Source organism: Diabrotica undecimpunctata, chromosome 6, assembly GCF_040954645.1.
Source record: "Diabrotica undecimpunctata isolate CICGRU chromosome 6, icDiaUnde3, whole genome shotgun sequence".
Lineage (NCBI taxonomy): Eukaryota > Metazoa > Arthropoda > Insecta > Coleoptera > Chrysomelidae > Diabrotica > Diabrotica undecimpunctata.
In genome coordinates, this window is record NC_092808.1 from 18226266 (window position 1) to 18242416 (window position 16151).

The window sequence follows — 16151 nt, forward strand, 5'->3', positions numbered from 1 at the left end:
TAATTTATGTATTGTGGTATGTCAAGTTTATACTTTTACAATATGTCTGAAGTTCCAAGTTCTAACAAGAAACAAGACCATCAACAAAACTTATCTACTTCTTTTTTTTACAAATCAGATAACCACCAAATATTGCCGTATAGGAGAAAAAAGAAGATTATATTATGTTAAAACAAAATAATAAACAGCTCAAACAGCTACAGAAAAAGAAATTTTGAATAAGAATATTAGAAAAATTATGAAATGTTAATAGAAAAATGGATATCATTACCGCTTTTATCGCTATAGCAGTAATTTATGGAATATTGTTATTCTTTGACAGTTTTTTTAAGGTATATCATATTGTGTGTAAATATTGATCATTATTTTAAAAATTATTCACAGATGCTGAATTAGAAATATTTGTTTTAATTGTCTGGTAGTAGCCCAATCTTTTTTATAACTTGATTTTCTTCAATTCAACCGGTACATACAAAAATTCTTGTGTTGTAGTTTAGAAATATAGTAATTTTTTGAATTATAATAAATTTAATATTTTGACTTGATTTTAGACATGTGCTCATTACCCATATTATCAGTTCTTGGAAGGAACAGGATTTAAAATAAAATTTCTAACCATCACCTGGCAAACCAAAGCTTTTAACAGAACATTAATAAGATTGGGCACCAGTAATCCTCATTTCTTGAATATATGGTTTAGCTTGGGTCTGCACATAAGCCTGATACTTTTGCCGGTCTCAGTTGTTATGTTACTGTACAGCATATCCCAAAATTTTGTTGATAGTGATAAAAAGGATACAAGATTTGTCATTGAACCAGTAGTACCAGGAATAAATTTACCAGCTTCAGAGCTGGGATATTATGGTGCTACTCTTATTGTAGCCAGTGTTGTCCATGAATTAGGGCATGCTCTAGCTGCTGTGATGGAAGATGTAAGTGTATTGGAAGTTGGTGCAAGTATATTTTTCGTACTTCCTGTTGCCTATGTAAATTTAGCTACAGATAAACTATTTACAATAGAGAGGAAAAAAACTCTTCAAATACTTTGTGCAGGTGTTTGGCACAATGTTGTTCTTTCAGCAGCTGCTTTTGTCCTTTATTTAACACTGCCAATATTATTTAGCAGTACATTTTATGTAAATAAAGGAATATCAGTTACAGAGATTGCAAGGAATTCACCTATTATGGGTGCTAAAGGATTATCAGTAGGAGATGTGGTTTTTAAAATAAATGATTGTAAAGTAACAGATGAAAAGAGTTGGTATGAATGTTTTGGAGAAATAAAAAAGCATCAGATGGCACTTTGTGTCGATACAGATTTAATACATAATTTAGATGAAAGTATACCCCTGAAGCATTCTGAAAATGGAAATTTGGACTGCTGTGATGGTACTAAGTTTGAAAATATATGTTTTGAGTATTTGGATAGTAATGATGGAATATTAGAATTGCCAAGCCATGCCTGTTTGCCTGCTCGAAAGGTTGTTGAAGAGTCTCCCCATATTTGTACTACCATTCCTCATTCTTGTCCATCAAATACTTACTGTTTCAGACCAATGCCTGGAAATTATACATATTTAATTAAGCTTACTTGTAAAAGTAAAATTGTTATATATTTAGGACATCCTGGAGATATATACAGGACAGTAGAAGTTTCTTCATATATACCTAAATTTTTTTTTACTACTCCAACATTGCCAGAGACAATATCTAAATTTACAAAGTATTTAACTATAATATCTTTGGGATTAGCAATAGTTAACATAGTACCATTTATGTATATGGATGGTCATTACATATTAGAAGTGTTGGGCTATATGTTGCTAAGGAAGAAATTAGGAAAAATTAAGTATAAAGTGGTAGTAGCTGTAATAACAGCTTTCTTTACAATAATACTTGCCCTTCATTGTTTTATGTTCCTGTATAGGAATATTTTTATTTAATTTATTAAACTAATATTAATTTAACCTATGAATGACTAAACATTAATATAATTAAACATTTTGTAATTATTTTCAAGTATATGCATACATCACAAATTAAGGGAAAATAAACAGTTTTAATATCAGTATTGAAAAGTTGTACTTCTGTATAATGGTGGCTGATCTACATGTCTAAAATGTTTGCAACTCACATCACTTTAAGTAAAACAGGAAGTCATGGTAGGCAAAAAAACAACCATATATATAATTTTTGTGATGAAATATATGTGCTAATGTGGGTTAGTCTTTCTGTTAAAACTACTAAGTATTATATATGTCAAAGACAGAGCTGTGCTAACACTAATAAATATGTTAAATGTGATGACAGCCAATTTGCTGTATTCAGAAACAACACATTTTTGTACAAAATGTGTCTGCCTAATTGGTTATGCCAAAGCCAAGGGAGAACAATGATTTTTTAATATCAATTAAACAACAAAAAGTCTAAAATCTAAAAGATTTTAAATAAAACTTTGTATTTTATGATTCTAGCGAAAAAAATCTATTATCTTTCAAATAATATTAAGAATTCACTGGTCTGATCAAGACACCTTATCTTACACATGGTTAATGAGCTAGTTGTGATGCAGCTGTCTGTATTTTGACCATTGACCATGATGATTGTTAGTGGTGTGTGTGTTTGTGCCATGTTCAATTGACATATCTACTGTGATGACATAGCTGCAGTCCCGATGCTATGTTCTCAGTTAATCCATGGGTGTTTATATCTTATCCAGACCTGTCCTATTTTTAAATATGGTGTCCCCACTGTATGACCCATTCAGTCAACTTTACAGTACAGCTGTTTAAAGGTTCGCTCATTGTTTATTGCTGATTTTTCAGTAAGGGAACAGCCAATATATTTGAAAATTTGCATAATAATTACGAAATAGGTGGGTAATAATCCTGTGCAGTACTTGAATTAACATTATTTCTTGTTTTCAAGAAAAATCACTTAGATATTTTACGTTGACCAACATAAAAAGTTAATTATAGTATGTAACCCTTACTGTGAATTACTTTGGACACTATACAAAACTATTCATCATTTGTCATATATACTATATTCTCCAGATATTTCTGGTTCATAACTCAATTGAATGTTGCAGAAGAAGTCTTGAATTATTTGGCCTATGTAAAATACAGTACATTTAGAGTTATTTAATACCATATTTCAATGTTCTGTCCAGTTTTTAATGCAATTGAGGTCATCATATTGGTGCAATGGATTTCTTACTAGTTTCCATCTAGTGATGCTATGAAAAGCAAAGATTTCAATACTGAGCCTCGGGCAGTGTCATGTATATATTATGATATTCTCATAACAATGAGTTCTCACTGGAATTTGAAAGGTATGGTCTGACACAAACCACTCAAGCAAAGTGCTTGATTTTGTATGCCATGGAGTCTTTATATTTTATAAAAGGTTTTCCAAGATAAGCTCTTATCAATAGGTTCGTGTTATATCATTTAAAAGTGTTAATTAGTTATGTCTGGACAGAAGGTTGGTAAACCTGCATTTTAATTTGTTTTAATTGCATTTTCAACCTTTACACAAGCGAATGTAATGTTTATTTGTAATCTTGAATAATATTTAACAGGAAGTGTTATGATAATATTTAACAGGAAGTATGATAATGCAACATTGTTTATTTACCATAAAAAATCATTAACAATAAAATAAATATAAAATGTTTAGTTTTTGACATTTTAGACATTCATGAGTGAAACATTTTTGTACATATATTACAAAATAAATGACTACATTAAGTATAATAAATTATTTTGCTAAATTTAAACTTGTTTCTAGTTCTTTCAGACACCTTTCACCATAAGTTAGGCATGATCTAATGGTCACTTCATCAGTGTGATGTGAGTTATTCCGAAAATCAGTTCTGGTCCATTCTCTTAATTCTTTTCTATACATTTCGTCAGGTACTTGTTTAATAGTACGGAAAATCTTTCTGTATAGTGTTTTCACTTCTTGCTTTAGGATAAACTGAAAAATATAAACATATTTAATTCATTATGTACTGTAAATACCCAAATATTTTAGGCAATTTGTGCAAATATGCTCATTAACAATATTTTGGCCTAAAGGGGATTATTACCCTCAAACAGGTGTAACAATACAAACATAATAAGATCCTTATCTTAGCTGTTGTATTGTTGTGATACCTGGTTAAAATAGAAAGACAAATACCTTTATAAAAACCCTTGAATCATATTAATCACCCTTTACATCATTTTTTTTAAATTACTCTACTTTGGGCCAAACGTATTTACAAAAAAAATTTTCTGTTTTCTGACTACAAATATTTTCTAAAAGTTTATTGGATTACTAAGCAACATGGTTTTAGAGTCAACTGTGAGATCTATCTTAAGGTTGATGATATATTTTATCACATGGATGTTGGTTTTGTAATTGCCTTTTATGTGATAAATATCTATAGTATATTTAAGTATTACAGATGCCAAAACTAGATCAGAACACCTCCATTCTTATTAATTTCAATACAATTATAAAGAATGATACTTGCTAAGGCATAGTCTGATGAATTTTATAAAAATAAAATTCATATCTACCAGTCAAACTTATTTGTAATTTTAACAATTATAAATACAAAGAACAGTGACATCCTTAGATACTGTAATATTTGTCTTAATAGCAAATTAAGTTTAGGTCATTCTCATCTACAAGATCAAAGAAACTTCCTGAAAAATTACCTGTTTTAAATTTAAAAAAGGTTTATGAAGTTTCGACATAGGATTAGTTGCTTTTTTCAGCAATATATATCGTTTAAAAAGTTAAAATTATTGATATAAACATATTTTGATATATAAAAACAAATACATAATCTTCAATGTAGGTTAGGTTCAAATTCGGATCATTTTTCACATTTGGTCCCGTTGAAGATAGCCTCAAATGAGTTTGACAGAAGGAAATATTTGTGTTTGGCAGTGTTGAAATTTAAATTACAAAAAAAATATATGCAATCAAAAGCAATAAGATGTATAAAAATTAATAGTTTAGAATTACCAAAAAAGAAAAAGTAAGTATTTTAAAGGTAAATAGTAAAATGTCAGTATAAATAATTGGAGTTAAAAAGACATCTGTTGCAATATGGCAACTGGTGGTTTGAGGGTTCTGACTCTGTTGCCAAATCTATGCGCTAACTTATCAAAGAGCAATTTCCAAAAAAAAATTCTAATAATTAAGTGAAATTAATATCAAAAGAAACCAATATTAATTAATTCGTGGGTTATATAAATCATAAAACAGCGGAATCTATAAAATAATCTAAAAATGTACTTTTTAAAAGCTTTCTTTGTATTTGAAGCGCATAACATACACATTATAAAGACACGGCAACACTGCCAACGTAATCTGAAGTTTAATTGACAGCTAATTTGGGGCTATCTTCACCGGGACCAAATGTGAAAAAATGTCCGAAGTGAAAATATGTTCGAAAGTCGCAGCTTTTCTTTTGATGATGGTAACTGATTTTTGTTTGCCCTTTGTTTTTTTACTATTAGATTTGCCGAAAACCAAGTTAGAACAAATGTTAAATTATTATTTATAAGTACTTTTATTACTTCTTGTCCCAGTTAAAACCAACTTGAATGTAATAAAAAGAAGAATAAGTGAAAAAAAAGAAGAGTGGTACTTCTACTTGTAAATATATTTTGATTTGATGTTTTAGTTTTAGCAATTTTAGTTTAAAAATTATAAAAATAAAAGATATCATTTTAATGGTTCTGATATCTAAGGCTGATATGTGATAAAATATTTGTAGTGCAGATTATTATATCTTTTTTGTGGTGAGAATCCGTGAATTAGTTTAAATAATGAGTCCTTTAAAGAAACAGTTATCCAAAACAAAAGAAGTTTTAAGTCCTAAACGTTACAACTTACGTGAAAAACCAAAAATCTTGATTGATAAGTGGTTGATTGAAAATAGGGTCCCGTCATTAAGCGATGTGAACATTGTAAAAAAGAAAAGTATTACTTCTCCATCTAGTTCAAAGTCCATAGTGAAGAAAAAGCCAACTAAATCGCCAGACACAACTAATAAAAAAATACAAATTTCCAAAACTACTTCACCCATATCATCAAAACCTACTTTCCAAAGAAAATACAAATCACCTAGCAAGAAAAAAGAAACTGAAGCTTGTAAATCTTTATCAGGGAGTAAACAAAAACAAGAAGAACAAAAAATATATAAGAAGCTTGATAAGTGGTTGATTAAAAAGAGGATCCTACCTTCGAATCCTGTAGAAACTCTAAAAAAGAAAACTGATAGTTCTCCACCTGGCCCAAAAAATGCAGTGAATGGAAAGTCAAAGAAATTACCAGATATAGGTAATAAAAACATACAAATCCCTAAAACTTCTCCACCCAGAGCATCAAAAACTACTTCCCAGGCAAAACATAAATCACCTAGTCAGAAAAAAGAAACTAAAGGTAGCAGATCTTCACCAAGGAGACCACAAAGAAAAAATAGGAACAATACAGTTAAACCACCTATTTTAAAGAAACAAGTAACCAAAGGGAATAAACAGAATAAGAGTTTATCAGACAAATTACAACCAAAACTTACGGATAGTATCAAACAAACTAATTCAAAGACAGAGAAAACTAAAGAAAATAAACTAAGCAATATTAAGCATTTATCAGAGAGCTCCCAAAGAAAAAATAGAACTGATATACACAAGTCAATTAGTCCACTCAAACAATCCACATTGAATGAATATGTTACCAAAAAAGTGAATAAAAAAACAATCTTTAAGAGGAATGACTCATTTGACAGTATTGATTTACCAGTTTTTACCAAAACTAAAAGAGTTACAAAAAATACTAAACTAAAAGAACAAAAGTCTTTATTTGAGAAGTATGGTGTTGTAATACCAACTGTGGATGAAATATTAAGTGATAAAAAAGACCTTGAACAGTGTAAATCAATGTTAAATGATTTTAATCCTATTAGTGAAGATAGCCTGGAGTTGCCTATATTAGAACAATTAAAACAGGGTCCTTGCAATGAAAGAAATCTGGACTGTAAACATTTAACTGCTCAGGAGCTGGAAGTGTACTTCAATGATAATATTAGTTTTCTTAGTGATATATTTTTAGAGAAGATTAAGAACGCTCGCCATGAAAGATACTTTAATCAAAAACATAAAGTGCTTACCTTTTCTGTTAATGATTTGACATATAATACCAGTACAATTGTATTCAGTTACGAACAGATACGGTTTTTAGTGAAATTATTGAGCAAACATTTTGATCCAGAAGACACAAGAGCACAATATTTGTTTCAAGTGCTGTTACCTCAGTTATGTTTAAAAATTTTTATGGAAACACATGGTATGACTGAAGATGAAGCTGTTGTATATTTAGATGAAAAACCTGTCATGGATTAGTATTATGACGTAAGAGCAAAAGTTGCTACTTAATAACACAAAATATATATTTTTGTAACTGAACAAATCATTATTTTTTTAAATGTATACATTACCCTGAATATCTAATGTTAATTCATTAGTTTAAGATATTTATGTTGTTTTGTTATACTTAATTGTTTTACAAGGCAGTTGAACTTTAGTTAGTGTGCCAATATGAATTAGTTTTTTGTGATGAGAGTAAGACTTAGATTGGATCACAATTTTTTAAGTATCTTGGTGTGTTTGCTAGGCACATTAATACTTTATTTTGAAATTTATTGTAATGTTTTTTTTTTGGTTATTGTTAAAATCTTATACTTTTAAGCTATCAACCAGAAATACCTTGTTGCATAATAAATTTTATCATTTAGATACATTACTCAGTCTTATTTAGGTATTTGTAATTTATTAATCTGCATTTAGGTAGTTATTTGTTATATTGTGATAGAAACATCATCTGCCTTCTCATTGTGCCTCTCCTTTCAATGATTTTAAATTGTCAAGGTTTTTTTGCTCTTGTTTACCTCTAAAAGATTCAAACCACAAATTTCATATCTATGACATTCGTCTGTGGCCTGGATTACTTTTTCCTATATTTTGATTTGCATTACGTATATTATGTAGTTTCTTTTAATCCTCTCATAAGTTGGCCCAAAGATTCAATTCTTTTTATATGCAATGTAACTTATTTTATATTTTGTCATTCTATTGACCTATCATACACATCTATCCTTACATTCAAAATGTCATGTCCACTCTTTAGATTTAATTTAAATAGAATTTTATGCAGTTCATACATAATAATCTCATGCCATATCACTTCAAAAGCTTGGGTTTGTGAAATAATAATTTTTTATATTATCACTATCTGTACTTGGTCAACAATATATTTTTCTAGCAAACTGAATTATAATTTTCTTCAATATATTATGTTAAATAATCGTAAAATGTTTTCCAGTTTTATGAAAAGTATGTTATCTATAAGTATTTTGTAAACAAAAGTTAAAATAGATGCATTCTGGAAAAAACCAATTTTTTAACTATCTTATTTGTCATGTTTAAGAAATTATATTAAACAAGATATCAAGCAATCACATACTGTTTTTGTAAATTCGACTAAATGGAATTTTGTCTCACCAATGCAGATTTTATTATTTCATTTGTTGTTTTGTACCTGTACTTAATTATTGTTGTAAGTGTTTATTGTTTGTATTGATTACCATGTATCTAATTACACAATAAGGAATACTTAAAAGACACATAAAGCCATAGTTATTTTTACAATGTAATTTATGTTTTATAATAAATATTCCAAGTAATATAAATATATTTTTTAAGATTTTCTTGTGAATAAATTCATACAGAATCATTGCAGTTGTGTTTATTTTTAATAGCTGTAGTTATGCTGTTAAACTATCTACAGTTTTTAGTACCACCATCTCTAGGGGGATGGTGGGAATAAGAGCCAGTGAGTAATGGGAGCCATCTTATTATTAGGGATTGGAACACCTTAATATAGGGCTGAACACACTCTAAGCTTGACCTTGAGCTGTGATGGCTCATAGGTATAGCAGTTATTTAAATAAGTTAATTTTTAACCCTTGACTGGAGTTAAACAAATTTTGCAACATTGTTTTAGCGATACGTGATACCTATTGATGCCGTAAGTATTACTGGTTTTTGTCAGATCCAAATTATTTTATCACTAGAGGTTCCTAAAAGTATGTAGTTTCACTGCATCGCATCCAGTGGCGAAACGTGAATTTTTGTAAAGTGTTAACAAAACCAAGTAAAAAATCTTATTTAAAAAAAATTTTTGAACCTCCCAAATATAAGTTTTTGTTTATTTTAGGTATTTTATGTTATTTTAAATAGGGTGATTGAACCGGTTTGCCAGACAACACCAGTTGTCGGACATTTTACATTTACACAAACTGGGAATAAAATAGTAAAACCTTTATTATACTTCACTTTATTTAACTTATGTTATACCTCTCTAAATTCATAGCTTGTGCAGCTTTTGACAACAGACAAAGGAAGAAACTAAATCAAAGATGGTTGATGTTTAGTGGGTGCATCAGTTTACAACATTTTCAACAAAAAGTGTAGTGAAATGCTTCGTGAAATTTTAAGTAAATATTGTGAAAACTAATTTATTACTGCCATATCAATTTTGCATTATTATGTTATTATTAAAGTCAATTTTCTGCATAAAAATCGTAGTTGATTTGAGTCTTAACGTCGCGGCATATTATCGTGCACGTATAGTTTCCTGCACGTAGCGTTTCGAGTCCAGCAATTGGACTGCGCATTCACATTTTCATACATAGAACGTTTCAGTTTGGTTCGGTGAAGATATGATCTCGCTTTTCTCGACAAAAATTATGTGCAATTGTTCTTCTACTTAACGATGAAGAAAGAAAAACTGTAGTAAAAAGAAGGTTTGAAGTATATTTAATGCTAAGAGAAAGGAAAAAGGAAGGTGAATACTGAACTTTATACAAAAAATTAATTGGCGACTATGAAAAATATTATGGACATTTTAGAATTAATAGGATTTAGTTTGAATATATTTTAAATTTAATTTCACCTTCAGTTAAAAAACAAAATACTACATTTAAAGAAGCCATACATATCAAACCAAAGAGTATTTTTAAAAAAGAAGAGGTATCACTTCCATGCAAAAGTCCTAATTGTTTATCACTTTCGTGTTTAATTGTCACAAAGCAATAAAACACAATTCGTAAATGACAAAATCGCCTCGAAAATTCTTTTTCAAATACTGTGTATCAAAATCAAACAAATACCTAAATAAACAACAAGGGAAAAACGACGGACGTCTAATTCACATTATCCGTATCAACCGGTTACGACTCGTTACGTAGCCGTCAGCATCAGTAAAATATTGTTTTCGAATATACTGAACGAAAACGTTAGGTGTCTGAAACGCTATGTTCCTGACAGTGTGAATAGTTCATATTTAAAACCATTTAAATTATATTTTTCGGACACTAAACACTACGTACTGGAAACGTAACGTGCATGATAATATGCCACGACCTTTAATCTCTAACCTCTAAAATTGAGCGTCCGGGAAACTGGTACAAGAAAGTTAAGAAAGACCCGTTTTCGGACACGGTGTCTGACAACCGGTATCTAGCATAAAATTTTTATCTATCTCTGTCTAACACTTGCAATTGTTCTATATCTGTATACCTTAATTCCATTATTGAATTATATATAAAGAATAATGTAACCCGTTTTCGGACACCTTTTTCCTTGCTTGTTAAATAGATATAGCACTCGTTTTCTACGAGTACGCATACGCGTCTGAAAAACGGTAGCTTTCAAATGCATTAAAGTTATTTACAGTAGCTATATGTGATTTATATTGCGGGTATAGGTGTCTGAAAAATACCGTTTTCTTCTGATTACACGTTTATTCAAAATTGAACAAATTTACGGTCGCGAATCCATCATAATAGGTACTCATATACTAACTTATCTAACAAGAATGAATTTTCAGATGACGAAACCAAAAGCGACATCCAAAAAAACAGAATCAAATACCCTTCTTACGGCAAAAAGTCGTAAATTTTGTACTTATTCCAATCCTTCACTTCAAGCAACCCTGCAAGCTATTCGGGAAACTGGAAAAAGTGTGAGGGAAGCGAGCAGGCATTATGGTAGGTAAAAAAATTAGTATGTGAGAGCCATCTTAATATAATATAAATTTTATTTGTTAATAGGTATCCCCAGAACTACCGTACATGACAATTTTACTGGAAAATCTCCAGCTGAGAAGAAAAAGACCGGACCGCCACCATTGTTGACTGCGAAAGATGAGAAGAAAATTGCAGACTGGGCGATAAGTAGTGCCAAATGTGGCTTCCCGATCTCGAAAACCGATCTAATGGAAGCTGTAGCAAAAATTGCAACTGATACCGTCAAGTTAAACTCCTTTCCTAATGGTAAACCTGGAATTAGATGGTATAATGGATTTCTGAAAAGACACCCCGAAATTTCCCAAAGGGAGGCGAGGGAATCAACAGAGCGAGAGTTTTAGTAACAGAAGAATCGATTCGATCGTGGTTTGCCACTTTACAAAAATATCTTGAAGACAATGGTTTTCAAGATGTGTTAGAAGACTCGAGTAGAATATTCAATGGCAACGAATCAGAATTTTCCTTGTGCCCTAAGACTGGGAAAGTCCTGGGAGCGAAAGGCTAGAAAATTTTTTATGTAATTAAGTCCGGCAAGGAAAAGGAAAATACCATTGTACTTATAACATTCAATGCATCAGGAGCAGTATGTCCTCCTCTGGTCATTTTTCCATACGTTAGACCACCAAAAGCTCTTGTCCAAAATGTCCCCAAAAATTTGGTTATCGGAAAATCTGACTCGGGTTGGATGACTGGGGAAGTTTTCTTTGAGTATATCTCAAATGATTTTAACTCATGGCTCAGTCAGTTAGTTTTGTGACCAAAATAATATTATTCTCTACGCTTTACGACCTATATTTGACAGCGGGCTGACGTGAGCGTGTTCAAACCCATGAAGCAAGAATGGAAAAATAAAGTTAAAAATTGGCAGAAACGCCCTGAAAATTCTAATCAAATAATCACAAAGATTAATTTCTGCAAAGTATTTGAAGAGACACTACAAAACACGCAAATGCAAAGTCATAGTGTAAATAGATTCCGTAAATGCGGATTATATCCGTTTAACCCTGACAGTGTGGACTACACAAAATGTGTAAAAAAAATTCTAGAAAAAGAATGTCAACTAACTGTTTTTGCAGGTGTCTCAGAAGAGACATTAACGGTAAATGATTTCGAAGCTGCCAGGAGAGTAATTGAGTCAATTTCAAATGATTTGATAAAATATGGTGTCAATGTAGACGTTGTAATTACCGAAATTAAGTTTCAAAAATGTTCCAATACAATAATTCAACCGTACACTGCACCAACCACTTCAGCAGATCAGACTGTGAATATTGTTGTGGGAAGTATTGTTCTTATAGACCATGTAACTTTGCTACCTGTTGATATAATGGTATTTGAGGAAGGTGGGCTTTTGAACTTTGAAAACAATTCGTGGATAAGTAATGAAAGCTCAGAATCAGAACTATTTACTAAACAGGAAAACTTACGCCAAGAAAACGACATTGACATCGAGAATGAAAAAGTGACCGTACTAAATAAAAAGCGTAAAATTGCATCAGAAAAACAATATTACATTGGATCAATCGAAACAGACGACTTTTTTGAAAACGAAATTGTAACTTTGTCCGAAAATGAAAAAGAAAATCGAAATAAAAGCGAAAACTCGGGAGAAATTGTGATATTTTACAATGAGAAAGAAATATGCGATGAAAACGATGCAGGTGACGCAAAAGAAATCGAAGGGCAAACTAAAACGGAAATAGACAGATACAAAGAAAATGAAGGAGGAGACAAAGAAGAAAATGACAACGAGCATAAGAAAGTAAACGAACAAGAAAGTAGCAAAGAAAGTTGGACAGGAACTGGAAAAGAAAGATACACAAAAAATAAGGAAGAAATTCTAGGTCTGATCAAGCAGACAGACATGAACGCAGCTGTGATATTACTTGGTCAGTTACATGAACAAATCTTAGACAGTAGGGATGACGATGCTCAAAATAAAGAAACAAAGATTTAATAGGTAAGACTAAAAAAGTAACTGAGTCCAATGACAAAGATGAGGCTCTCACTCCTGATCCTTTTCAAAAACATCTGACATTCCCAGAAGTATCTTTAAAAAAAAAGAAGGCAGTTGCGCAAAAGAAAAGTTACCTAATGTAAACTCTTCAGCAGCATGGAGAGCTTATTACAGTCGCAAAGATGATGAGAAGAAAGAAAAACTTGAAAAGGCTAATCTGAGAAGAAAAACACGGGAAGTAAAAAGGAACAAAATCAAGCAAAACCATAAACCAAGTCAAAAAAGGAAATTGAAAACGAGTATGAACGATAAAACAAAGGTACAGAGCTCAACAAGCAAAGATAAAGTTTTATGCACTCTTTGTGAAGAAGAGCTTATTAGTGATGTCGAAGATGATGGAAACAAAAACATAAGCTGTGATGAATGCCCCCGGTGGTATCACCTTAAATGTACTGATTTGTCAGACTTGGCGTACAATGATGTAGCTCAAAAGGACTACCTACATGACATGTACCGAAAAAAATTACTAGGTTTTGTTTTCTTACTTATTATCATTTCATTTAACTTTAACTATTTAGATGCCTTTTTATACAAAGGTAGTATTTGTTTTTTTATTTGTTTCTTTACGTTGTTTACCAAAATGTATACTCAGAATTTATGTATGATTATAAAATACTTTCTTTAACAATGCTGTATTTTTCTTACCTGTTTGTGAACTGATATTTGGCCCATACCTACCTATCTCCATCAATTTTTTGTTTATAATTGCTAAGTACCGAAAAGTACGCTTTTCGACCAGCTGTTTGAAAAATGGTACATAGGTGTCTAAAAATGTGTCAATGCGTAATGACGTTATATCTAAGAGACTGATAATTTCGGCTTTTTAGACAAATGTTTTTCAAAAGTTCTATAACACTGCTTCGGTTTCATCTTTATAGAGGTGGGTCGATTACATGACGCTAGTTTAACACTAGAAAGTCGGGCTTAGCATACCTACCTAGAAAGCCCGAAGGGATCATTTTGGCTCCAAGTTCCTAAATCAATAAAAACCAAGTTTAGAATTAACTATTTATTTGGGAATAAACAAAAAATAAAAATAAACAGTTTTAAGAAATTATATAAACTCCTGACGATAGAATTTGATTTAATTTTTTAGTTTCATTTTAAACATTTGGAACACCATACAGTTTGCAGTTTTTGGCATTTGCCACACATTGCCTTGTTACAGCCGTGGCACTCATTGGAAGTATGATTTCCTTTACAAAACATTTTTAACTGACATTTTTTTCTTTTTTGGCTAGTAACAGTGCTGGTGGTTGGTAAATCCGGTGATGCTGGGTATAGTACCAGATTTCGGGAGGCAAGGTATGGAGCCCGTAATTCTTCACACAGCTGAAGAATAAACTTACGACGACTGATTTTACTTCCAGTAACTTCTTTATAAATAATCCATGCATTTATTGCTCCTAAGTCAAGAATGTTATAAAACACTTGCATTGGCCATCGTCTTGAAGCAACTTTTGTAGTATAAAGACGCGCCATTTGGTTCACTACATCAACCCCGTATTTGGTTTTATTATAAAAACTTACTGTTTGAGGAAGTTTTTTTCCATCGACAGCAACATCCACTGATTGATGTAATGAGCTCAACAAAAGCACATTTTTGTGACTCTTTCCTTGGTATGCAGTAAGTGTTATCTTTTCGTCGCTCTGGAATAAATGGGTAACATAAAATTCTCCATTTTTACTCTTTACGCTTAGAGGAACTTCCTTTCTGTTGCGATTCAAAGTACCCACAAGACTTGTTGATTTTTTTTGCAATGCCTTGGCCAATTTTAAGGATGTAAAGTAGTTATCTGTCGTAACATTTTTGCCCTTTCCCAGTTGATTTTCCACTAACCGCAAAACAACATGTTCACCAACTTGTATCTTTCTTGCGTAGATGATTAGTGCCAGTATAAGGGTAACCATTTACAATATATTTTGATTCCACGCATGTCAAAAGCCAAAATTTTATGCCAAACTTATCCGGCTTATTTGATATGTACTGTGTGGACGGGCACCTGGCTTTAGAAGGCAGTAGTTGTTCGTCCACAGTAAGGTTTATTCCCGGTTTGTAACATGCACCATTATTTTCTATAAATCCATTCCAAACCGCAGAGGCTAGAGCAAATTTGTCGGTTTTCAATCGTTCAGATCTCGTTTGCTTTATGTCAAATTTGAGATATTTTATAATATCCTTGAATCTGTCTCGTGGCATAGTTTGCCTAAAAAACTGAGGACCCCATACTGTTGACCACAAGCTGTTGTTTGGGAAATTTTTGGCGCCGTAGACTCCTCTTGCGTACATAATAGCAAGGGCAGCCTCCAGTTCTTCCAAAGTTATAGTCCATGTGTCATTTTTCAAACATCGTTGTGCTTCTGCAATAGTGCATTCTTTTATATGAGGTAGCATGCTGTCGTTGATTATTAGATGCCAAGCACTTACCACACAATTGTTCCTCACGTTCCTTTTTGCATACGACGTAGGACCTGATTCCTCTCGATAAATGTTGTGCTGAGCGCGGCGTCCTGTAATGAGCAAACATTAAATGAATGTGAAGATACCAAAAATCATAATCTTACCAGGTACTGATCCAGAATCAATAACTTTCCATGTTGTTCCGTCTTTCGATTGTTCGGTGTCTCCGATTGAAATAGTTTTTCCTTGTTGACCTCTTTTTCTCTTGTGACTTGGCTTAGATGCACTTGGATTCACGATAAAATTAGCTCGTGCTGTTGAGTTGTAGAAGCAGTGTTTACATAAATTGGTGAGTCTTGTACAATAAAACTTTCTAACTGCTCTGAAGCATCAGAGTCACTTGAATCATTATTTTGTGGTGGTACGTATTGTTCATCGTCTGACTCATTATTTTCTGCAAATTCAGATTCACCTCCCGAAACATATTCTTGTACTTTTCGTATTTCTCCAGAAGTTCAAGCTCTGATAGTCCACGACGAGATATCTTTACAGTCGTCTTGAATTTTCACAATTGAACGAAT

The 16151-nt window shown here is 31.6% G+C and overlaps 2 protein-coding genes across 2 annotated transcripts; one reads left to right on the forward strand and one right to left on the reverse strand.

The window, feature by feature from the left end:
- The first annotated feature begins 136 nt into the window (after positions 1-136).
- On the forward strand, positions 137-3474 carry S2P (membrane-bound transcription factor site-2 protease). The gene is made up of 2 exons (XM_072534375.1): positions 137-332; positions 552-3474. The coding sequence occupies exons 1-2, from the start codon at positions 258-260 to the stop codon at positions 1941-1943; spliced, it is 1467 nt and encodes a 488-aa protein (XP_072390476.1). The 5' UTR covers positions 137-257; the 3' UTR covers positions 1944-3474.
- Positions 3475-3612: 138 nt separating this feature from the next.
- On the reverse strand, positions 3613-4902 carry LOC140443239 (LYR motif-containing protein 2). Its single transcript, XM_072534380.1, has 2 exons — positions 4710-4902; positions 3613-3981 (listed from the first exon to the last, which is right to left on the reverse strand). The coding sequence occupies exons 1-2, from the start codon at positions 4746-4748 to the stop codon at positions 3763-3765; spliced, it is 258 nt and encodes an 85-aa protein (XP_072390481.1). The 5' UTR covers positions 4749-4902; the 3' UTR covers positions 3613-3762.
- Positions 4903-16151: the final 11249 nt, after the last annotated feature.